This window comes from Mandrillus leucophaeus, unplaced genomic scaffold (assembly GCF_000951045.1).
Source record: "Mandrillus leucophaeus isolate KB7577 unplaced genomic scaffold, Mleu.le_1.0 Scaffold128, whole genome shotgun sequence".
In the NCBI taxonomy this organism is placed as follows: domain Eukaryota; kingdom Metazoa; phylum Chordata; class Mammalia; order Primates; family Cercopithecidae; genus Mandrillus; species Mandrillus leucophaeus.
In genome coordinates, this window is record NW_012101209.1 from 4,058,094 (window position 1) to 4,080,027 (window position 21,934).

The following is a 21,934-nucleotide window of genomic DNA, read 5'->3' on the forward strand; positions in this document are numbered from 1 at the left end:
GTGTAAGGTCTCGTCTCCAGGGGCAGATGACAGAGGAGACGGTGAATAAGTGTTATTTGATGGTTCCACGCTTCCGACACCCTTCTGATCCAGCTGGTTGGAAGCTGGCAGTGTGGACTGGGTGGAGGGTATGGATGAAGGTCATTCTGCTTGAGGATCTAAAGTGTCTAGGCCCAGCCATGCTCCTGGACATGCCCTTCATCCACTTACTAAAACTCACTCCAGTACAGGACTCGCCTCTCTTCTTGGCCGTGGGTGACATAACGTCTGCCTGGTCCCCCAACCCTCTTTCAGTTTTGTCTAAATGCTGGCTTTCTTTACAGCCACTCCTGGTGACTCTCCCCCACTGGGATTTGGCCTTTCTCTTGGTCTGATCATCTACAGAACTTGGCTCTCTTTCTGTTCCCTCCAACGCATTTCTCATTCAGGGGGATGAGTCACCTCTCTTCACCATTTACACAGCACCTTATGCCCTAGCATCCGTGATGGAGCTTCTTTGTCTGCCTTGAATTGTTACTCTTTAGATTTTTTAACATTCGCTGTTACTCAGAAGATTGCCTGTTGTATTTAACTTCCATTTTAAATAGAGACTGACAAAATTCAGTCTCTATGATGTTTTAAAACAGCAGCTAGAACCAGGGTTAGAATTAACTTGTTTTTCTCATTCTTAATTCACATCTTTCTTCACAAATTTAAGTTCTTCCTAATCCATCGATTCATATTACTTTTGGGAGGGGCTAACTTTCTGACACACTGCAGAAATAGATTTTGGAGAACTGAAAGTTTATACTTGCCCTTAGAGACTAGACCTGATATTATTTAGTATATTATTTATAGAAATTGTGATCTGGTAGGGTCTTATGGGTAAGGGTTGCCTCCTAGGAGATAAACAGAGCTCCCTAGAATGTGAGATAGAACACCTGGGCTTGTCAAACAAGATTGCTGCAAATGACCCCAGCATTAGAGCTTGCACTGTTAAGAAGGAGAATAAGAAGGAGAAAGAGATCACAGAAAAGGTCTACCTGTGCTTGGTTGCCGGTGTGCAGGGGCGGATGTGGCGAGGTCTGGTGATGTGCTGGGTGTGCATGAAGGTGGGAATGGGAGTGGTGATGTGGATGGTTCTGCTGGTGATGGGGTTGAGGGTGAGGATGGTGCGCTGGGTGCTGGTGCTGGTGTGGGTAAGGGTGGTGGGGTGGCAGTGTCTGGTGCTGATGTGGGTGCGAGTGCATGTGATGGTGTGGCGTCTGGTCCTGCCGGGAGCCCATCATCTCCATCATGTGTCCCATGGTGTTCATGTTCCCATTTGACATGGCAGCGGGGTGGTGAGTCAGTGCAGCCTTCAACCTCTGAAACAGAACAAAAGGGAGGGGAGGGAACAACTGAAGTCAGTTATGTACATGATAGAGATTTAAAAGCAAAATGACTCACATTTTCAATTCTATATTTTAGATACTATTGTTAATGTTTCCTACCAGTAGCTATCTTGCTACCAGTACAAGATAGCTTTTGTATTAATTTCATATTTTCTTACATATTGTGGTCATTAGGAGGGTCCATGTCAGCCAAATAGGTTAATTCAACTGTCAAAGCCAATGGACAGGATATCCTATCAAGAATTACACATTCTACTAAAAGGTATTTCCTATTATCCAATCATGCATTATATCGTATCTACAACTGAATGCAAGCATACACCAAAGAGCACCATTCAATATGATAATGCCATTGAACAAAGAGCCTCCATCTGGTGTGCCACTGTATTTTTTTAATTTTTTTTTTTTTGAGACGGAGTCTCACTCTGTCACTCAGGCTAGAGTGCAGTGGTGCGATCTCGGCTCACTGCAACCTCCGCCTCCTGGCTTCAAGCAATTCTCTGCCTCAGCCTTCTGAGTAGCTGGGATTACAGGCACCTGCCACCATGCCAAGCTAATTTTTGTATTTTTAGTAGACATGGGCTTTCACCATCTTGACCAGGCTGGTCTTGAACTCCTGACCTCGTGATCCATCCACCTTGGCCTCCCAAAGTGCTGGGATTACAGGCGTGAGCCACTGCGCCCGGCCAGCCACTGTATTTTTTAAGAGTCACAAGAACAAATGCTCTTGCTTCTCAAAAGATTTCTCAGACACAGAGAATAAATAATTTCAAAATTTAAAATGTAGAGAACTAATCTGATTTTAGGGCTTAAAATTAGAGTTAGTAATTTACGAGCTTTGGAGGTAATGTGTAGGTATTTTCTGTTACCAATATCTTTCTTATGGTCCCTTCCAATACTCTAATTTTTCTCACTCAATAGCTTTCTTTTGACTTTGAGAAGGGAGTGAGGAAAATAGAAGAATATGGAGTATTGTACCTCCTTTGATGGCCACATCAACTGGCCAGATATATTTCTAACACAGAAGCATTATCCATTCATAAGCAGACAAGTACACAAATAACTTGTACCTGAGTCTAAAGGAAGGGTCAGCAAACTTTTTCTATAAAGAGTCAGACAGTCAATATTTTCTTCTCTTATCTTCTCTGTCTCAACTACTCAACTCTGAAACTGTGGTGCAAAAGCAGCTGCAGACAATGTGTAAATGAATGAATCTGCTATATTCTAATACAACTTCAGGGACAGGAAATCTGAATTTCATATAATTTTTACATGTCATGAAATGTTATTCTACTTTTGATTCTTTTTCCCCAGTCACTTAAAACATAAAAACCATTCTTAGTTCATGCACTGGACAAAACTAGGCAGCGGGCCAGATTTGGCCCTTGGGCCATCATTTGCTAACCCTGTTCTAAAAGTTCAGTTGATAATCAGCTTAGTCCCAGTTTCTTAAAATTGTTTCTTCTGTGACACAGTCAATTATCATCATATCCCGAGGGGCACAATATGCTAAGGACTGTATAATGCAGTTACTCGTTGGAAATATATCTTATGCAGAGATGATTGTCTAATTGGCAAGCTCCCATTGGCTTCATGAAGTATTTACCAGGGGACTCAAAGTTCTCTCCAGATTTATGTTCTTATCTGATCCATGATAGTGGTGTATAATTGCTGGGCAAGGAAACAGTTGTATTTAAATGATGATCAAAGCTACCATGTGCTAACATTGTACAATATTAATGATTCTCAACCGGTTACATACACTATTGAAAAATACCAATTCAATTAATCAAAATCCTTAGTTAAACATAAAAAGCCTCTACCTGCTAAGAAAAAAATAAATAAAAAACAAGAGGAAAGGATGATAGATTGTATGTTAATATGGGATCATCATTTCAAATATTTTCGCATCCTGATTCAGTAACCACATAGTCCACTTCTCGCCTCTTTCATGAGCAACAGATACTGCACAACAGCTACTCAACTTCATAATCCTGAAGCAGTTCAGCATCCTAAATGTCTGGAAAAGATGAGATGCTGGCTGCTGCGTATTGTGTTTCCTTGTTTTTTTTTTTTTTTTTTTTTTTTTTTTTAAGATGGAGTCTTGCTCTGTTGCCAGGCTGGAGTGCAGTGGCACGATCTCACTGCAACCTCCACCTGTTGGGTTCAAGCGATTCTCCTGCCTCAGCCTCCCGAGTAGCTGGGACTACAGGCATGTGCCACCATGCCCAGCTAATTTTTGTAGAGACAGGGTTTCACCATGTTGGCCGGGATGGTCTCCATCTTTTGACCTCGTGATCTGCCTGCCTTGGCCTCCCAAAGTGCTGGGATTACAGGCGTGAGCCACCATGCCCGGCCATGTTTACTTCTAAACAGAAGAGTGAACTAACACTTCTCATCTCCAATTTTGAGCAATGATCTCATTGTTTTTATAAAAATGCTTATTATAAAAATTTAAGCAATGCTTTGCAATGAAGTCAGCAACAATGAAGCCAAACGTGTTGTTTATATCTGGTGGGTGAACAGCATTCCAGACAACTCTATATATGTATATGGAGAGATGAAAGAATAACTAGAATAATTTTATAACTGTGGAATTAAAATAGCATGTAATTATAAAAACTTTTATTTGACTATGGCATAGCAAAGAAATGAAAATCCGGGAAATTGCTGGGATTTAGATACATGTTTCTTTACCCTAAGAAAAGTTTTTAGATGATATCTCCAAATTTAAGGATGAAAAAATATGAAAAGAGGTTATGTTGAAATCATCATGCCTTTTAAAAAAACTGACATGATGGAAAGTATGGATGATGGACTTTCTAAACTATCCCTTGTAATTTCATTACTATAAAAGTATACTTTTTATAATAAAAAATCAATTACTACAACAATATTAGATGAAAAAGTAAAAGCCACTTGCCTAGCCTTCTCCCCTAAACCCCAGTCCCATTCCTCAGATGTAACCACCACATATCCTCAGACATTTGCTTTGCATTTATTAGGATACATTTGTGCAAGCCCTTTTAATACATAGTTTTGTATCCTACTTTTTGTCCCTTTAGCAATATATCCACAAAATAGGTAATAATAATGGCTATCATTAGCTAAGTACTTGCTATGTGCCAGTTCTTGTTCTATATGTTTTACAAATATCAAGCCACCTAATCCTCAGAACAACCCTGTAAGGCTAAACGAGAGGCAAAGCCACTCTACCTCCAAAGCTTGTTCTCTAAACAAGGAGAGAAGGTGCCACAAGCCATGCCATTCATGCTTTGCCAAAAACAGAAATGAACTGTGTTTTGCCACCGCCCCATCATCAAAAGGAAAAGCAGAAAGAGTGAGAAGGGGCTAGAAGAGCTGACAAGAGGAGAAGTTATTGCTGCATGGTCCAGCAATGGCCACGTGCAAGTGTTACTCAGCACACAGCTAGGGACCTGGATGCACTCTTTCTGAAATTTAGTGGAAGGGAGAATGGATGGTAAAGAATTTCCAGGAACTTCATCTGCAGCAAAGAAAGGATTATCCAGGGCTCAGCATCTTCATCTCCCTTGTATTTGTGAAGAATTGATACTTACATTTCCCCAATCCAAAACACAGACATGATAAGGGCCATGCATCCGTTCTCCCTGCCTCTACTTCCTCACCCTTGGCTTTAACCCTTGTAAGTGTGTCTAATGCTCAGGGGATGAAGGTCAAAGCCCTTAATATGGCCTAGCTGTGGTCCCTGCAGGGCATGGGCCTGCCTTCCCATCAGTCCTTTCTCTTCCCAGCCAGCCACACTGACCAACTTTCAGTGCATCATGCACCCCTAGACATGGGGCCTTCGTGTTTCACAATCTTCTTGCCTAGGATGCTCTTTCCCTTTCTTCAGTCCAGCCTTCTCCTTAGTAAACTTCTCCCTGGTTTCCTAGTGTAAATCAGTTCCTGTTATATGATCCTAGTAGAACCATATTTCTTTTAAAAAATAATTTAGTTTGTAGCTATATACTTTTAGTATGATTATTTAATTAATATTCATCAACCATCTCAGATTGTAAGCTTAGAGCAGAAACCATGTTAGAATTTGCTCAGTGTTAAATTCACAGCTTTAGCACAGAGCCTGATACATATGATACACTGAATTCATATTTGTGGAATGAATAAAGGAATGAATGAATTAAACTTTCTGAGACTTATGATAAATGCAGCATTTTAATCTTGGATCACTGTATCTGCTATTTATGTGGGAGGATGATTTTATTAGTCAACCAAGGTTAGCAGAATCAACTACAGAAGTCATGTAGGCAGATGGGCTGTAAAAATACAGTCAAAACAGTTTCCTGCTCCACACCTTGCCTGCCCTGTAGAAAACAGTAACAGAGAAAAGAAAACAGAAGTAAGTAAGAGGAATGCCTGTTAATTTTATCTTGATGTATTTTCCTTGAAAATTTGGCAAGGAAAATAAAAAATCTATGTAGGAGTGGGTCATTGTGCCATCCCTTCAAAGCTACAAACAACTTTTCCACCTTTAATTAGGAGCAAATGGAACCTGACAAATAAATATGATGCACCAGATCTTCATCTCTCAAATAATTAGCTTATACTGTTAAGGGAAATTACTTGATTGCCTCAAGTCTATTCTTGTACTGTTCAGGCCAACGCAATAATGCTAGCAATGCTTATAACATTCTACTTAACTATTTATTTACTCAACAAATGTTTATTGGGCTTCAACTATGTGCCAGGTACCATAATAGGCACATTGTTATTTGCCCACTATTTGAAGGAAATGGAAGATGCATAAAGCCAAGTTTTTTAAAACACCAGAGAGAAGAAATACACATTTAGATGTGGAGATGAAGACTTTTGATCACCCCTCAGAAAATCACAGGCCTCTGGGTTGAGTCTACCCTCTGAGCAGCAGCCTGTGTGAATGCAGTGAAGATAAGTGATTATCAAGCTGCTCTGCATATGCCACATTGAATATTCTCCGTGTCATTTCAAAACAGTTTGGGACACTCCTTAAAGTCCTAAGGAGCCTACTGCGTCCCTGGATCCTGGTGCCAACAAGAGCCGCAGTTGCACTGTAAATCATTCAAATCTCCCAAATATAGAAATTTCTACTCCACTCTCTTAGGGATGATAAATGACCAATAAATGGGTCTAGGCTGTATTTTGCAGAATGATTTTTCTTTTTGAAGTTGAACTGTGTCTTGTTTTAAATAACATTCCACCTAATACCAAGAAAAGGCAGCATTCCACCTAATGCCAAGAGAGAGGAAAATTAATGAGTAAATATACATATATTTTTCAGCTATAAAACCCAGGGCTATTACTGACATGACTGCAAGAAAGAAAGAAATACGATTCTTGTCAACTTTCTGTCATCTTCTTACCATGTTCATTTATATGAGAGAAAATTAGGAGAGGCGGTGAGAAGCCTGACGCACAGCTAGTTTCAGTCGAAAGGGGTCATTCTCATTTGGTCCATGTATTTTCTAAGCTCCTGTCCACTGTCTGTGATGGGAGGGTGGGCCTGCTGCCGGGTTCTTGGTAAGGAATCAACTGTCCACCTCCTCCCATCCCAGTGTGGCCACTGCTGTCATGGCCCAGCCCTGGTCCCTCTTTAATTTCCTGTTTAGCTCAAGTTTGCATCATGGCGTGTCGGGTGAAGCCTGGGTACACCCACACGTCATTACTGCCACAAGCATGCATGCTTGTGTGCCTGCGTGAGTGTGCACACACACAGCACACCCACCCACCCACACCCACCCAGGGCAATTTATCTCCCATTAGCAAGTGGCTCATGCCAATTAGAAACATTTGTGGAACTGTGAAAACATCACTTCTCCATCTTCGACAAGGCTGACTGCTTATGCTTTATAGACTCTGAAAGCCGAGCCGAATTATTAAACATTAATTGAAATTCAATTGAGTGAGAGTGAGGAAGGTTGGAGTATTCTTTCCAGAAAGGTTTTAATTATAAATGGCTGTTGGTTTTTGCTCCAGAAAAAAAATGTGAAAATATCAAAAGGTAGTGTTTCTGGGTTGACCACAGAAGTAAGAGGCTGTCTACATACAAATATGACAAAATCTGAATTCATATTTCCTTTTGAATACAAAATAATTGTCCTCTGTAGCCTTTCCAAAGCATTACTGTAATTTCTCTTTTTTTTTTTACTTTCCAAACACAGTTGATCCACAAAAGCAGTCAACACAGGCTTCTGAATGGTCCAGTCAGTGGTTTGAGACCAAAAGCCTTCACTGCATGAAGCCTTCACTTCATTGCTTTTAATAGCAATGATTACCGACTTCCTCTAGGTATCAAAGATTTCTGAAATTCTTTCTGAATTACTAAAGAAGCCCAAATTGATATTTATCCACTGACTTTAACAACTATAAATGGCCAGCTTAGATCCCCAATGCTTTCAAAACCTGGAGATGTGGCAATAGACAGAAAAACAACTGTTCCGTGCTGTGCACGGGATTAACCAAGATCATATTTGGCTTAATCACTTGGAATAAAATCTGTTCCTTTAAAAACTTTCATAAGGTAACTCAGTTTTGATGGTTCCACAATTTAAGTATTCTGATTTAGATTTAGATTTGCTAATAAAACTTCAAATAAGTCCGCCAGGTTGGAAGGAAACATTACCCAGGAGGAAAAGGATTCCATAAGACCTAGAAAAATAAATATTCCTTTCATTTGTCACATCACATCATTCAAACTTATTAACTGAAGATATTAGAAAGGATATAATTAGTAAATAACACAAAGGAGTTGTATTATATATAAATCAATACCCTAGTCCATTGGCAAATGATGCATGAAGTATCACAGGATGAAGTACCACGCTAGCTCATGAGTAAGGACGGTATTTCAGAAAAGTGGAACTTCCACAGATCTCATGTAAGCAAGAAGAAGAATTTGGTGCTTGATCAGACCTAAGTGCTAGGTGATACATTGCACTTTGATGTCTAAAAAGTCAAACCCCAGAGACAAATCTTAGCAATTTCCCTGCCAGCCTTTTTCATATTAATATCTAAATCATATATTAATTACAGTTCTGTAAGAGTGAGCCTTTAATTTATTCTTGCTGAATGAAGAAATTAATGAATGCACATTTATAGAATTATTTTATTTCAGATACCACTTCCCTGCGTCTCTTATATTCAGTGGTTGTCTTTTATAATTCAGCAGGAGGGTGAGCATTTTAAGAGGCTGTGCATTTTAGCAACTTTTAGAACAAACTGCTATCCTGAGAGCCAGAGCTAGTCTTAGCTCTATTATAAGGCAGCTCTAGGTCCTTAGAGAAGTAAACCACTTAGCGCCATGTGCCTTCATCTATCTAACAAAGGAGGGCGGGATTCTTCATTCCCTATTTCATCAGAAAAAGGATCCAAGCTGAGGTTTACTAAGTAAAGAAATCTGTTGGAGAAATGAGTTGGGTGAATGTCTAAAACAAAGAAAGAAAAGTTATCATTGCAGAGAACTTCAGAAAAACAACAGAAGACTTAGAGTGAGAAGTCTTGCTTTTAAAGCCTGGCTCCAGGATGTTGGGTATTCACCTTAAGCTTCAAATTCCTCTTCTGTGAAATGGGGGTACATAATGAGATGAGAATCTGTGTAAACCATAAAGATATACAGCAGAGTCGATGGAACTGAGTAGAGTTGTTTTGTGGATGAGGAGTGGGTGGGTAGGGGTGAGGTTAATAATCAGCTTTTGATGAAAAATAAAGCATAATGGAATATTATTTGTCCATACAAAGGAATGAAGCACGGATATATCCTACAACATAGATGAATCCCAAAAGCATTATACTAAACGAAACAAGCCAGACACAAAAGGTCACATTTTGTATGATTACATTTACATAAAATACCTAGAAATACTTAAATCATAGAGACAAAAAACCAGACTACTTATTGCTGGAGGCTGAAGGGAGGATCAAGTCACTGCTTAATGGTCCCAGGGTTTCCTTTTGAGATAATGAAAATATTTTGGAACTAGACAAAGATGATAGTTGCACAACATGTCGAATGTACTAAATGGCACCAAAATGCACACCTTAAAATAGTTAATTTGGGCCGGGTGGGTGCGGTGGCTCATGCCTGTAATCCCAGCACTTTGGGAGGTCAAGGCAGGCAGATCACTCGAGGTCAGGAGTTTGAGACTAGCCTGGCCAATGTGGTGAAACCCTGTCTCCACTAAAAATACAAAAATTAGCGGGATGTGGTGGTGCGGCCCATAATCCCAGCTACTTGGGAGGCTGAGGCAGGAGAATTGCTTGAATCCCAGAAGGTGGAGGTGGCAGTGAGCCGAGGTCGTGCTACTGCACTCCAGCCTGGGCAATAGAGCAAAAAAATAAACCAGTTAATTTTATTTTTTATGGATTCTATCTCAATTTAAAAATATTTTAAAAAATAAAGCAAAATGAGAACCTCTTCTGACAGTGGGCTGATATAGAACACTTGACTTCATCTGAGACTTACTGCTATTTATTTTGATGTCACCTTATGTGAAATACTGTATTATGAAACAATGAAGACCAAAAAGATATTTGCCCTAGAATGGCTAAAGTCAATGCCAGGCTTTTAGTATTTGCCTCAGAATTTGGCTCCTCTGCCAGATACTGGTACCCTCCTTTTCTTACAATTCCATTATCTACCAGCTGGCTTAGAACCAAAGAGAAAATGCAGAAGCCACAGCCATCCGACTGTGTATAATACAAAGCTAGTCGAGAGTGTTTAACACGTTGGATGAAGAATCAGTATCCGCAAAGATCTTGTCTAATGAGAAATTTAACAGGAATCAGTATAACATCTTATGCTTGGTTAACAAGAACAAAACAAAAAGCATCTACTATCCAAAGCAGCTTAGAAAATATATAGCTCGGGGCTAACATATCTATAACAGAAGGGTGTGGGGATTTTGACTTCATAAAGCATCATTATGCAATGCAGACATCAAAATAGCTGATGTGATTTTTCTGCTGTATCAATAAAACTAGATTAGAGAACTCAAGAGAGTGAGTCTTGTTCTCTGCAGGGCCATGATGTGAGCCATACAAGTCCAGATCCCTCACCTGCCTGCCCCCACCAAAGATCTAAACATCACATCTAATAGTGTTGGATTTTTCTCTAGGGGAGTATCTCAATTCTGAATTGATGGGCAGGCATGCTCTTTCTATTTTTCCTCTATAACACTGGGATGAACATCCCTATATACACATCTTGGCATGTTTGATGATTTCTAAAAAGTGTTCATTAGATTTTAACAAAATCTGATGAATTGATCCATTTAGTTGGGTTCAATTTCTGGGCAGAGACAGTGGTGGTGGTGACAGAGTGTGTGTGTGTGCAGGTGTGCACATGTAGGGAATGAAGGCTGGGTGTCTCTTAAAGGATATCTAAAGGGAAGAAATGCCCTGACAAGTTCATCTTTAAAAAGCCTTTTTGGGGGTCTGATTTTCTTATTCCATCAATATCCCCATACTCAGGTGAGATATTATAGATCCCCTGTTCCTTTCCGGCCACTGAGCTCCTTAAGCATTATGGCATAACCTCAGGTACTAATTTGAATCTAGAAAATATTATATCCTAGTTTCCCTGGGAATTTTAAAGTCACTAAATGCACAATGGATGTAGAATAAATATTTGTTGATTGCCAGCCTGCCTGCTGCCTGGAAGTCTCCAGTAGTAGTGCCTAATTTTGTAATATCTTTGAAGCTGTGGCCTATAATTTTCTTTACAGAAAGAACACTTTCTGGTAGTGATTGCAGGGAGAATAATGCCCTTTGTCTTGCTAACAAACACTACTCACCTCTAAAATCTCAGCACCTGCAAACCTGGGTAACTTTAGGTGAGGGCTTATTTCCAGCTTTTATAGAAGAAGAAAGTTCTATTGGAAAAAAGTAATCCCTTGTTATTTTATTTTGGATGAACTTTTAATCAGAAACACAGGCAGTAACATATGTTAGAAAAATACATATGAAACATAGAACTTTGCATTTATAACCCACCATGGAAAATGCGCGCTAATGCAGCATTAACTTTGGGGTTTTAATTGCACAGAAGTCAGGAAATTCGGAGTTCAAGTTCCCACAGCAAACTTTACTCCACATGTGTATCACAGGGCCTTTCCTGAGTGGGTGACCTAATTATTTGGCAAAAAGGGGTGCAATGAATAGTGATGGAAAGGATTTCTCTTCAATGCTACACGTCCCCAAATCCCAAGCAAGATGGACAGAGGGCAACTCTAGCTACATAAATGGCACCTTTTCAATGCATAGTAGTCGTTGGGTGTGTGCTTGGTGACGATCGTGACGACAGTCCCTTTGCAGTGCGTGCTGCAGGAGGTGCAGGATTTGGCAGTGTGCTGCTTGGGTGGGACAGCCAATCGCTACCACATCACCCAGCTCTCTAGCAGATCCTCCCCCACGCCCCTGGGAGGGTGGCTATGCTCGGCTCGCTTGATGGACACTGCCCCTTGCTCCATTCCCAGAGGGCATCTCAATAACTGATGCTTAAACTTTTGAATCTGAAATTTGACTAAAAAGCCCTTAGGGGACTGGAGATGGAACCTTCTCCCAACACATGTCTGCCCTTCCAGACAGCTGTCATCTGGCTTCCCTCCAGTTGTTGGGAAATAGCAAGATGTGTACCATTGGGCCCCTGTTGTAGACATTTGGTGTTCTGGCCAACAGGGCCTCAAACTTTTTCTAGTAAGAAGTCTCCTGGTTTTTCCAATGATAGGGTAAGTTGATTGTATGGAAGTTTAGATTGTCTCGTCCCTTGGTATCCATATCTGAGACTGTCTAATGTGCTCTGTGGCCGTCCAGTCCTGCTTTTTCTCCTTGGGAAAAGAGTGATGGTGTATTTGGGTCCTCCTTGCTATCTGTTGCCTCTGAATCTCACCCCTGCCTGAGACCTCAAAGTGTGGGGGCCCCCAGTACTCACCACTGATATAAGAGGAGTGGTGAGAGGGAGGAGAAGTCAGTGGGGGTCAGGGGAAGCAAGAGAGAGAGGGATTGCAATACTCTCTGATTCTTAAGCAGCTGCCTTACTTCCTTTTTGGACTTTCTATTAGTGGTCCAAAGTCATCAGACCAATAGCCAAATCAACTTGCTGTTACAGTTCTACTATCCTGCTAAAGAGGAGGTCTGCCTGTGAGTGGTCTGGATCATATGGTACCCAACCCAGCAGTCACCTGACCACCTAAACAGCCCATTTATAAATAGCTCCTGGACTCTGAGCACAATGAGAATCCATGATGCCATTTGTCCACTGCCTGGTCTCCCTGAGCCAGATCTGTAGAAGCCTCTGAGGGACACAGGATGGAGGCCAGTCATCACTGATAAGAGCATGGTCTTCAGTATTTCAGGTAAACCACACCAAGGAGAAGAAAGCTGTGCTCAAGAAAGCCAGAACAAAAAATACAGAATCTTTTCTTCTTTCCCCTTCATGTCTACATTCAAGGCATTTAAAGAAGAGTCATTCATAATCTACTAAGAATCTGGTGCTGTGTGTGTGTGTGTGTGTGTGTGTGTGTGTGTGTGTGTCTAGAAAGTTATGCTTAAAAAGAGCTTTTGAATTATGCCCAAGAAGATGACAGTGCACAGCATTTCCAACTGAAAAATGAGGAACAACTTCCTTCTGAGCTGATATGCATCCAAATCATACTGGTTCTCAACCAAATTGTTAAAATTTCAGTAATAATCAGGTATTAGAAAATATTGAGCATTCTATGCTTTATTCTAGTTTCAGAGTTTTTCTAGTTTTGCTTTTTTTTTTTTTCCATGTGATATGACAATTATTAATTATTTGGCAATTTTTTTTTTTTTGAGACAGTCTTGCTCTATCACCCAGGCTGGAATGCAGTGGCATGATCTTGGCTCACTGCAACATCCACCTCCCAGTTTCAAGCAAGTCTCATGCCTCAGCCTCCCAAGTAGCTGGGATTACGGGCACTTGCAACTATGCCAACTAATTTTTGTATTTTTAGTAAAGATGGGATTTCACCATGTTGACCAGGCTGGTCTCGAACTGCTGGCCTCTAGTGATCAGCCTTCCTCGGCCTCCCAAGGTGCTGGGATTACAGGTGTGAGCCACCACACCCATCCTATTTGGCACATTTTTGACAGTAGAATCACTGGCCCTTGCTAAGCTATCTTTTTACATCTCCATTTCTATTGTCTTTATGGTGTACAATTCAATGAACCAGATATCTGAATCTACTATTTTACTGCCTACAACACAAGTAATGGGGGTGGTGGGGTGGAAAGTGTGGAACCATCTCTTTAAATCACATTGTCACAACTGAGTACCATTCTAAAAATGCCAAATAGAAAGCTTTCTGGTTGATTTATTAATTGAAAATGGCCTCTCTAAAAATTTATCTTCTTACAAGCTTAAGATACCATTTTCATGATCTGTCTTCCTTTCCAGCTCAAGCAATTTCTTTTCTGACTCCAAATTTCTTTTAAGCAACTGCTCACCAGGGACTGACAATAATATGTAGTAGCTTGCCCTAAATCAGTACCTTGCAGATATTAAACTATGAAATAGGTGACAAAAATTATTCCCTACCTTTTGGAGATGTAGAAAATTCCTGTGAAGAAATGTTAAGTGATCTCTTAGGAGTCACTAAAGGGAAGGAATTTGAACCTCCTGCTTTTCTTTGTGGTGTGACCTACTTAGCTGGAGAGACTCTTGGTTAAAAGAAAGATAGTGGATGATAAAGAGCAAGATGGGGAAGGCAAGAAGAAAGGTGAGAAACAAGGACAGACAGAAAGAAAGAAGATGCGTGAGAGTATCAAGAAAGAAAACAAGTTAGCTCTAGCTGAAGGTAGAAAACATACATGATCCAAGGGCACTAGTATTTATAAATGTATAATGATAAGGCAGAATCATTCCAAAAGAGAAGTGAATACAAGATTGAGTCAAAGTATTCCAAACTCAAAAGAAGCTCAATTCCTTTTTTTGGAGAATTGTCCACTCCACCCTAGTTTCCAGATAAATTAATCACCAAAGGGTTATTATCAAGTGGGTTCTTCTTTTCACCATATGCCAGCAAGATTTGGTGTGGATTTGGTGTGGCAGATAAGGAAGGAATTGCATCCTATAGGGTTGTTTTTATATGCATAAGATTATGTATGGAAATTTTCCCACTTCTGTAAGGTTTTCAAACCATAAGTGGTTAACCAGAGGCTAACAAAATGGTTAACCAAATGTGTCAACCGCTAAGCCAAGTGGAAATGGTGATGGCAGGTCTAGCAGTGGGGAGTTCTCCCATTTCTGTGACATATTCCAACCAGCCTGACTTCATATGAACAGCATCATGCTTAAGGAGCATATCTGTATCTGGAGAGCTCACAAAGGTGAAGCTCAACTTACCAGGGGAAGGGCCTTCTGCATTTAGTGACTGCTTCTCCTGCTAGGCAGATGTTGCTACTCTGGGTTTGGATTGAAACGTTTCCTCCAACATGTCCCCAAAAAGTGAGCTCACCACTTGGTTCTGGTCTGACTAACTGATGGGACCAAGCCCATCTGAGTGTGAATCTTTTTTAAAGTAGAGGAGGGATTGTTTTCCTTGGTACTGATTCAGTGCCTGCTAGTTTTTCCCTTTCTTTTTTCTTTCTGCTAAAATGTATCCTTTGATTGCCTTCCAAAGCCCATTCACTACGGGAAGTAGATCATCATTAAGCTTCCTTGGTGAGACACCACATATTGCATACTTTGCCAAGGAGGGCAACTGTCAATAGCCAAATACTCAATTTATTATGGTTGGATAACATTTGCTATGAGTAGGACTATTTTTTAAATGAACTGAACTGATTTGTATTATTTAGAAGCTTAAAATCCTTTCTGGAAGAAGGAGGGATACGTACTAAAATTCAATTTGTAAACAAAGAAATAAATAAATATTATACCGTTCTGCAACCAACCCCAACTGTTTCCCTAAACAAAAGTAAAAAAAAAAGTTTTAAAATCAGTTTCCAACAAGAGAAAATGCACCTAAGTGCTTTCATTCATTCTATTCAAAAATGTTTAATTCAATCTGGGTCTACAACATTGATTTCCTTGGTGTTCTTGGGGTGGAAGATTGGACAGACAGAGACAGAGGGAAAGTAAATGGAAACAGAGGCATATTCTCATTCTCCTAAGTCTCTTTCTTCTCTCACCCCAGGTTCTAAAATTTTGATCTATTTGTGTTTTTTTAATTTAAGGATAGAGTATGTATCATTAGATAGAAATCTGGGACTCTAGGAATATGTATTCATGACCCATGCTGATGAAACTGATACTCATTGCTGTACGAATCCACCTTCTGAAATGACAGTTACACTTCTCTTTGAATCCTAATTTTGAGCCTTGGTTTCATGTGCAGAGATGGTAAGTCCTACAAATGTGCTCTTTCTACTCCATTGCGCTTTGCTTAAGTTTGATCTCACAATTAAAATCTCTGTAACATCAGTTGTTAATTAACTATATTATCAAAAGGATGCTACGACAGAGAACATTTTGTAGAGTGCTGATAAGGCAGGGTGTTTCCAAAGCACTTGCCATTCAAACTCAATAAATGGACCTATTGGGGAGACCTATTCTGAAACTAAGACATCCCCGGTGAGGATGGGGAGAGGGGACTGAAAGATACGGTGGAGCACTAGTCTGGTGGATTTCCTCCTAAATGACGAATACCCAGCTAAGAGGTGAACACTCTCACAATAAATCAACTTTGTTCATTTCAGAACTTAATGATTACAAAGTCATATCAGATGAAATCCACAAACCTCATGAATCAGACCTAATGCTTGCATTCAGTGATTCAAATAATACCTATAAAACAACAAACATGAAAACAAACTCAATGCAGTACTAGCATCTATAGTGACACATACAGGTGGTTTCTGTGTATTCTGAGAAAGTTAACTTGTCAGGACAACGGAGTGAAACATTTCAAATGCAACTTAAAGTCATACTCTTCAGGCACATCAGAAAAAACAGTAGGACTCCCATGTTAGGGAGATTAACATGGCAGATGCACATCTGAGATTTCACAGTCCCATGCCACCAAAATATACGTCAATGTAGGAATACAGAAGACGTAAAGCAACTGAATCTTTTACTCTTATTTCCCCTTAGGGAGCCTGGGTGATGTACAGCGTGGGCTGTGATGTACTGAGGCTCGTCATTAAATGTTCCATGGCCTTTTTTTTTTTTTTAACCAGAAGAGGTTTTTAACCTGGCTTCACTTCAGCGAGGGTAATGGCAGCCTCCCTCCCAAAGATTCCTTCTACCCTTCCAACTGGCAAACACTTGCTTCATTTCCTCCTGTAGAATAAGAATCATGCAGAATGACTGCCTGAGCATGGCAGCTCCTCATTCTGCACTTCTCTGGTGTTTTGGAGCAAGTTGTTCATTCTTTCAATAATTTGCTAAGCGTTTACTCTGTGCACGGTAAGAATACCAAGACAAAGATGATACTGCCTATTTCCAAAAAACTCGAAATGCAGTAGAGTCCATTGCCTGCGATGCACTGTAACATGATAGATTAAGGGGATTGTTTCTGTCAAGATTTTAGAATGAGGTTAGATTGTTCTAACTTGAATTAAATAGATGGTACTATTGCTCTGGGGCTAACTAGTGTTTTTAGATGGTAACACATCAAATCTATGTAGTTAACCCTGGCCTAACCTGGTCATGGCTTAACCTAGTGGTTCTCAACTGAGGGCAGTTTTTCCCTTTGGGTGACATTTGGCAATATCTGGAGACACTTTTGATTGTCACAACTTGGGGTGGGAGGAGGGTGCTGTGGTACTGGCATCTGGTGGGTAGGGACGCTGCTAAACAACATTCTACAATGTACAAGACAGACTACCTGCCCCCTCGCCCCACAGCAAACAGCCCAGAATGTGAATAATGCCACAGCTGAGAAACCCTGCCTTAACCTGACAGCCAGGTTAACTAAACCATGACTAAACGACATTTATCTATGTTATTTATTTTATTACTTTGAAGGAGACACTACAGGACCACTATCATGTGGTATTAAAATTGACTGGTATCAAAATTCAGCTAAATAACAAAATGTCTTTGTGACATATCCTCTCTGTCCTTAATGAAGTTCATCAAACCACTCTGTGGTTCAAGAATGGCAATGATGATAGCAGAGTTAAGAGTCTAGTTTTCAGGCCAGGCGTGGTGGTTCATGCCTGTAATCCCAGCACTTCGGAGGGCCAAGGTGGGAAGATTGCTTGAACCTAGGAGTTTGAGACCAGCTTAGGCAACAAGGCAAAACCTATCTCTATAAAACATACAAAAATTAGCCAGGTGTGGTGGTACATGCCTGTAGTCCAAGCTACTCAGGAGGCTGATGTGGGAGGATGGCTTGATCCAGGGAGGTCAAGGCTGCAGTGCAGCCTGCATTTTAGCCTGGGAAACAGAGCAAGACCTTGTCTCAAAAAACAACAACAACAAAAAAGAATTTAGTTTTCTATTACCGTAGGATCTAATAACTGAAAGAGATGTGGAGCCCACCTGGCCCAAGAATATTTCATTTCACAGATTAGAAAACTGAGAGCCAGTAAGATTAAAAGCCACTGTGACACATGGCAAGTTTAAGGTTGAAGGTGTATTAGAACCCATGCCTCCTGATGGCCAGTCCAGGCTTTCTCTGCTGCCCTAGGGACTAGTCTGGCACTCAACTGCATCTAGAATACTAAATAAGAAACAAGGAGGAAGTATGAAAGTGCTAACAGACCATGTACTATGTAATTTCTGTGGCATTGAGTCAATGCGTTTTGAGGCTGGGTCACTTCTTTTCAGGAGCCACAGAAACAGTGTCAGCCACCGGGCCACATGCGGAGGGGCAGAGTTAGTTAAACCCACAGGCAGATGTCTCTTCTCAGCTGGGGACAGGTGCTGTCCAGGTAGGATCTGCCAACCTTCTCATCTGCACAGCAGGTACGGGCAGACCCTAGAACTCAGGAGTGTTATCCAGGCCATCACCCAATTCTCCCTGACCAACAGCAGCTGGAGAACTTCTCTCAGCTTTCTTCCACTGGCTTCCTAACATGGTTTTAAACTATATTCTGTTATCTTTCAATAACTCCAACCCTACGAAGTTCTCCGAAAGCAATTACATAAAAAGCTTTAGCCCTGACATTCTCTTCTCGGTGACTTAGTAGATTTGCACATGGACTTTGGCTCGTGGGGTGGGAGAAGAGGCACAGACTCCACTGTTCATAGGAGAACAATGATAGTGGGGCCCTGAGTTAGGTAGTGACTTTAACACTTTAATTTTCCAATAACACTCACATAAACCTTTTTAGAAGACAGACTCAACATTTTCTTAGTCAATAAGAGTCGGGAGGAGGATTTGCCTTCCATCCCCACTCTATCTTTTATCTGTAAGGAATTTCAAGAGAGGGGCCTGGAAATATTCAAATTAAAGTACCTAGGTAGGCCATAGGCCTGGCGCGGTGGTTCATGCCTATAATCCCAGCACTTTGAGAGGCTGAGGTGGGTGAATCACCTGAGGTCAGGAGTTTGAGACCAGCCTGGCCAACATGGCGAAACCCGTCTTTACTAAAAATACCAAAAAATCATCCAGGTGTGGTGGTCCGTGCCTGTAATCCCAGCTACTTGGGAGGCTGAGGCAGGAGAATTGCTTGAACCCTGCGGGGGCAGAGGTTGCAGTAACCCGCGACTGCATCACTGCACTCCAGCCTGGGCAACGGAGCTAGACTCCATCTCAAATAATAAAATAAATAAATAAATAAATTAAGTAAGTAAGTAAGTATCTAGGTAACTTCCCTTCTTTTCTCTACTTAGATCTTCTGTAAAATCCAGGGCACATCAAAGCCAACTTTAAGTTTTAATGTTCTGTTTTAAAAGGTGGGGAGAAAGGCCTGTAAAATGGGCAGCCATGAAACTGAATACAAATTGGCTGTATCTTCTTTCAGCCTTCTGACACGATCACTAATCTTGAAACTATCATCATCTGTCCCCCTGATGCCATTGGATCTGCCCCATGGGGGTAAGGGGAGGAAGGAGGCATGATGACACATGACCACGTTCTAGATATAATGTAGAAGTCTGCTCAGAGGTTTCTGTATGGCCCTTTAAACAGGATCCTTATTGGAATTTTTGGATTCTGTCCCATGGAGTTCAAGTGCATTCTTCAGGGCAGCCGGTTACAGTTCCACAGAGGTGTGAATGTCCTGGAGTTTCACAAGCACAATACTTCACATTGTTGGTTCAGAATTACTTTAATTCCTCCCTCCACTGCCCCACCCCCACCCCACTAAGAAGCCCTGGATCTGCGGAGGGACCTAGCACAGCCAGGACTGAAAATGCCAATGAAAGCACAAAACCCCGCAGTAAACATTCTAGTATAAGAATATAATCAAACATTAACAAAGAGTGTGGGCTCAAGTTTTGCCTGATAGTGGTCAAGGTCTGACTTAAGCAATGACATGAAGTTTTCCCAGAGCTCTGTTTTCCTGCAAAAAACCGTCGCTTTATCCCATTTTAGGGCAGTGGATGGAAGTTCTCCTCCATACAGGCAGTGAAGAGCCTATGCTCTGGAGAAGAGCTCCTTCAAAGTGTGTTTAGAAGCCCATGAGTCAAACAAATTGAGAACCCTGCATTCACGCAACCTACATCTGTTGCCAGTTCCAGGCTGTTCCATGCACATGATTTGTATATTATTACACAAGGCGACATCCTATAATGCAAGCACCTCTAAGAGAATTATGGTGTTAAACTGGGACATACGGCCCAGATGCTTCCCAACCGCAGTGAGCCCTGGGAGGTCTCCACACCACAGAGTGAGCTGACACAGAAAAGCCTAATGATGTCTACACATGAATTTAGCCTGATGGTGACTGTTTATTTTTCTAACTTGGAGAAACTGCACTGGAGATCATCAGAAAAATGAATAAAGAAAAGCCTCCTTAAATTGTACAGAACTATTAATAGGTTGCGTGATTCCGGTGAACAATCCTGAAGAACGGCTTGTAAAAATCAATACCTTTAACAATTGTGACTTGAAATGAGGCCCTAGGATACAAAGAAAAGAGGGTGGAGGGAGAAACTAAAGCAGGTTGCTAAGGTGCAAAACTGGGTGAAAAGCAAACAGTGCATCAGGCAGCCGCTTCGATTCCCCACAACTCTGGTAAGGCCTTTGCACTCATTCCAGAAAGGCCCAAAAACTGTTTGGCATTAAAGGTTGAGCGACAGAAAGCAGACATCATAACCCTTCGTTTCGCTCATCAACCACATCACACCCCCTCCCTTAACAAGAATCTTGTGGGCTTAAACCACAGGCTCATATCCGAACCTTTCCTGCCAGGGTAGCCGACAAATCTTGCTTTCCCACACACTGGCGCAGAATTTCTGCATCCCACCGCCGTGCCGGGGCTTAAGCATCCATTATCAGGGCAGCCAGATACGTTTCTCCACTCACTTCGACTGTATCCTGGACCTCAGCCAGAGTGAGAAGACCAGGAGGGGGAAAAAAATCCTATAGCTAAGCAAACTGAGCAGGAGGGAGGGAGTCCCGAGAAAGGGTTAGAGTGGCTAATTTTTCCACTTTCTCCCTGCTGTGGTTAAAGCAGTGACAGATAATTTATCACACATTTTGATTGCACTCCAGCTGGCTGTTAAAAAAAAGAGTTGTTTATTAATTCAATTAGCTGGCTTATTTATCAGGGCTGGGTCAGCAGGGGCAGTGAGAAGCCAAAGGATGCCTGTGTCAAGCTGTCTCTCTCACGGGCCCTGCAGGCAAGTGGAAACACACATTCTCAGCCCCAAGACTCGAAGTGTCCCACGAGCTGTATTTACCCTGAATGCTTGGAGCACGACAAGGAAGCCCATCAGTTGCAATGAAATACTAGAATAGAAAGATGCTCCAAACAGGACGAAGTCATCTGAGTGACGGCAGTCATCACTGTTCATTACCCTTGCAGGGGCCACTTTCAGATACAATACTACGTCCTTTCTAGGTGCATTTTGGTGGTTGCCTTTGCTTTGTTCTCATTCGTTGGTGGGTATTTATTAAATATATATGAGGCTGCCAGTGTATCAGCACTCTGTCCAGGCCAGCATTGCCCAGGATCAGGGAAATCATTCCTTCTGTAAGTGGCTTAAGAAAATCTATGAAAAGTTTATCAAGGGCCTGCTTCGTGCCAAGCTCCGTTTGTTGTACTTTCACTGAGGCTACCGGTTAGAGTTAATTCCCATGCGGTAGATGAGGTTTGGGCCCATTTTACCAGTGAGTCGGATATGGTAGAGATTGTAATGGATTTACCCAAGGTACCCCACCAAGGCCCCTCTCAATTCAGTGTAGCTGTTGGTGACTCTAGATGACACATCTGCTGCTAACCCTGTAGTAGCAAGTAGAGAAGAAGAAAGAAAAGGAGGGAAAGTTTTACTTTTTTTTATTTCAAAATAACCTAATGGTAAGCAAATGGTTATAATGCATGCATTTGATTTTGTTTTTGTTCAGACTATGACAATTTTTCTCATGAGTCTTACAAATAAAGTGCTTTACAAACATGAAGGAAGTCAAATT

At 41.2% G+C, this 21,934-nt stretch overlaps 1 protein-coding gene across 6 annotated transcripts in view; it reads right to left on the reverse strand.

Moving 5' to 3' along the window:
• Window positions 1–21,934, reverse strand: part of CREB5 (cAMP responsive element binding protein 5) — a 561,911-nt gene that overhangs the window by 20,385 nt on the left and 519,592 nt on the right. For all 6 annotated transcript variants that reach the window (XM_011972242.1, XM_011972239.1, XM_011972241.1 and 3 more), the window contains one exon: window positions 1,023–1,346. In XM_011972242.1, coding sequence (XP_011827632.1) covers window positions 1,023–1,346 — 324 coding nt within the window. The remainder of the gene's footprint in view (window positions 1–1,022; window positions 1,347–21,934) is intronic.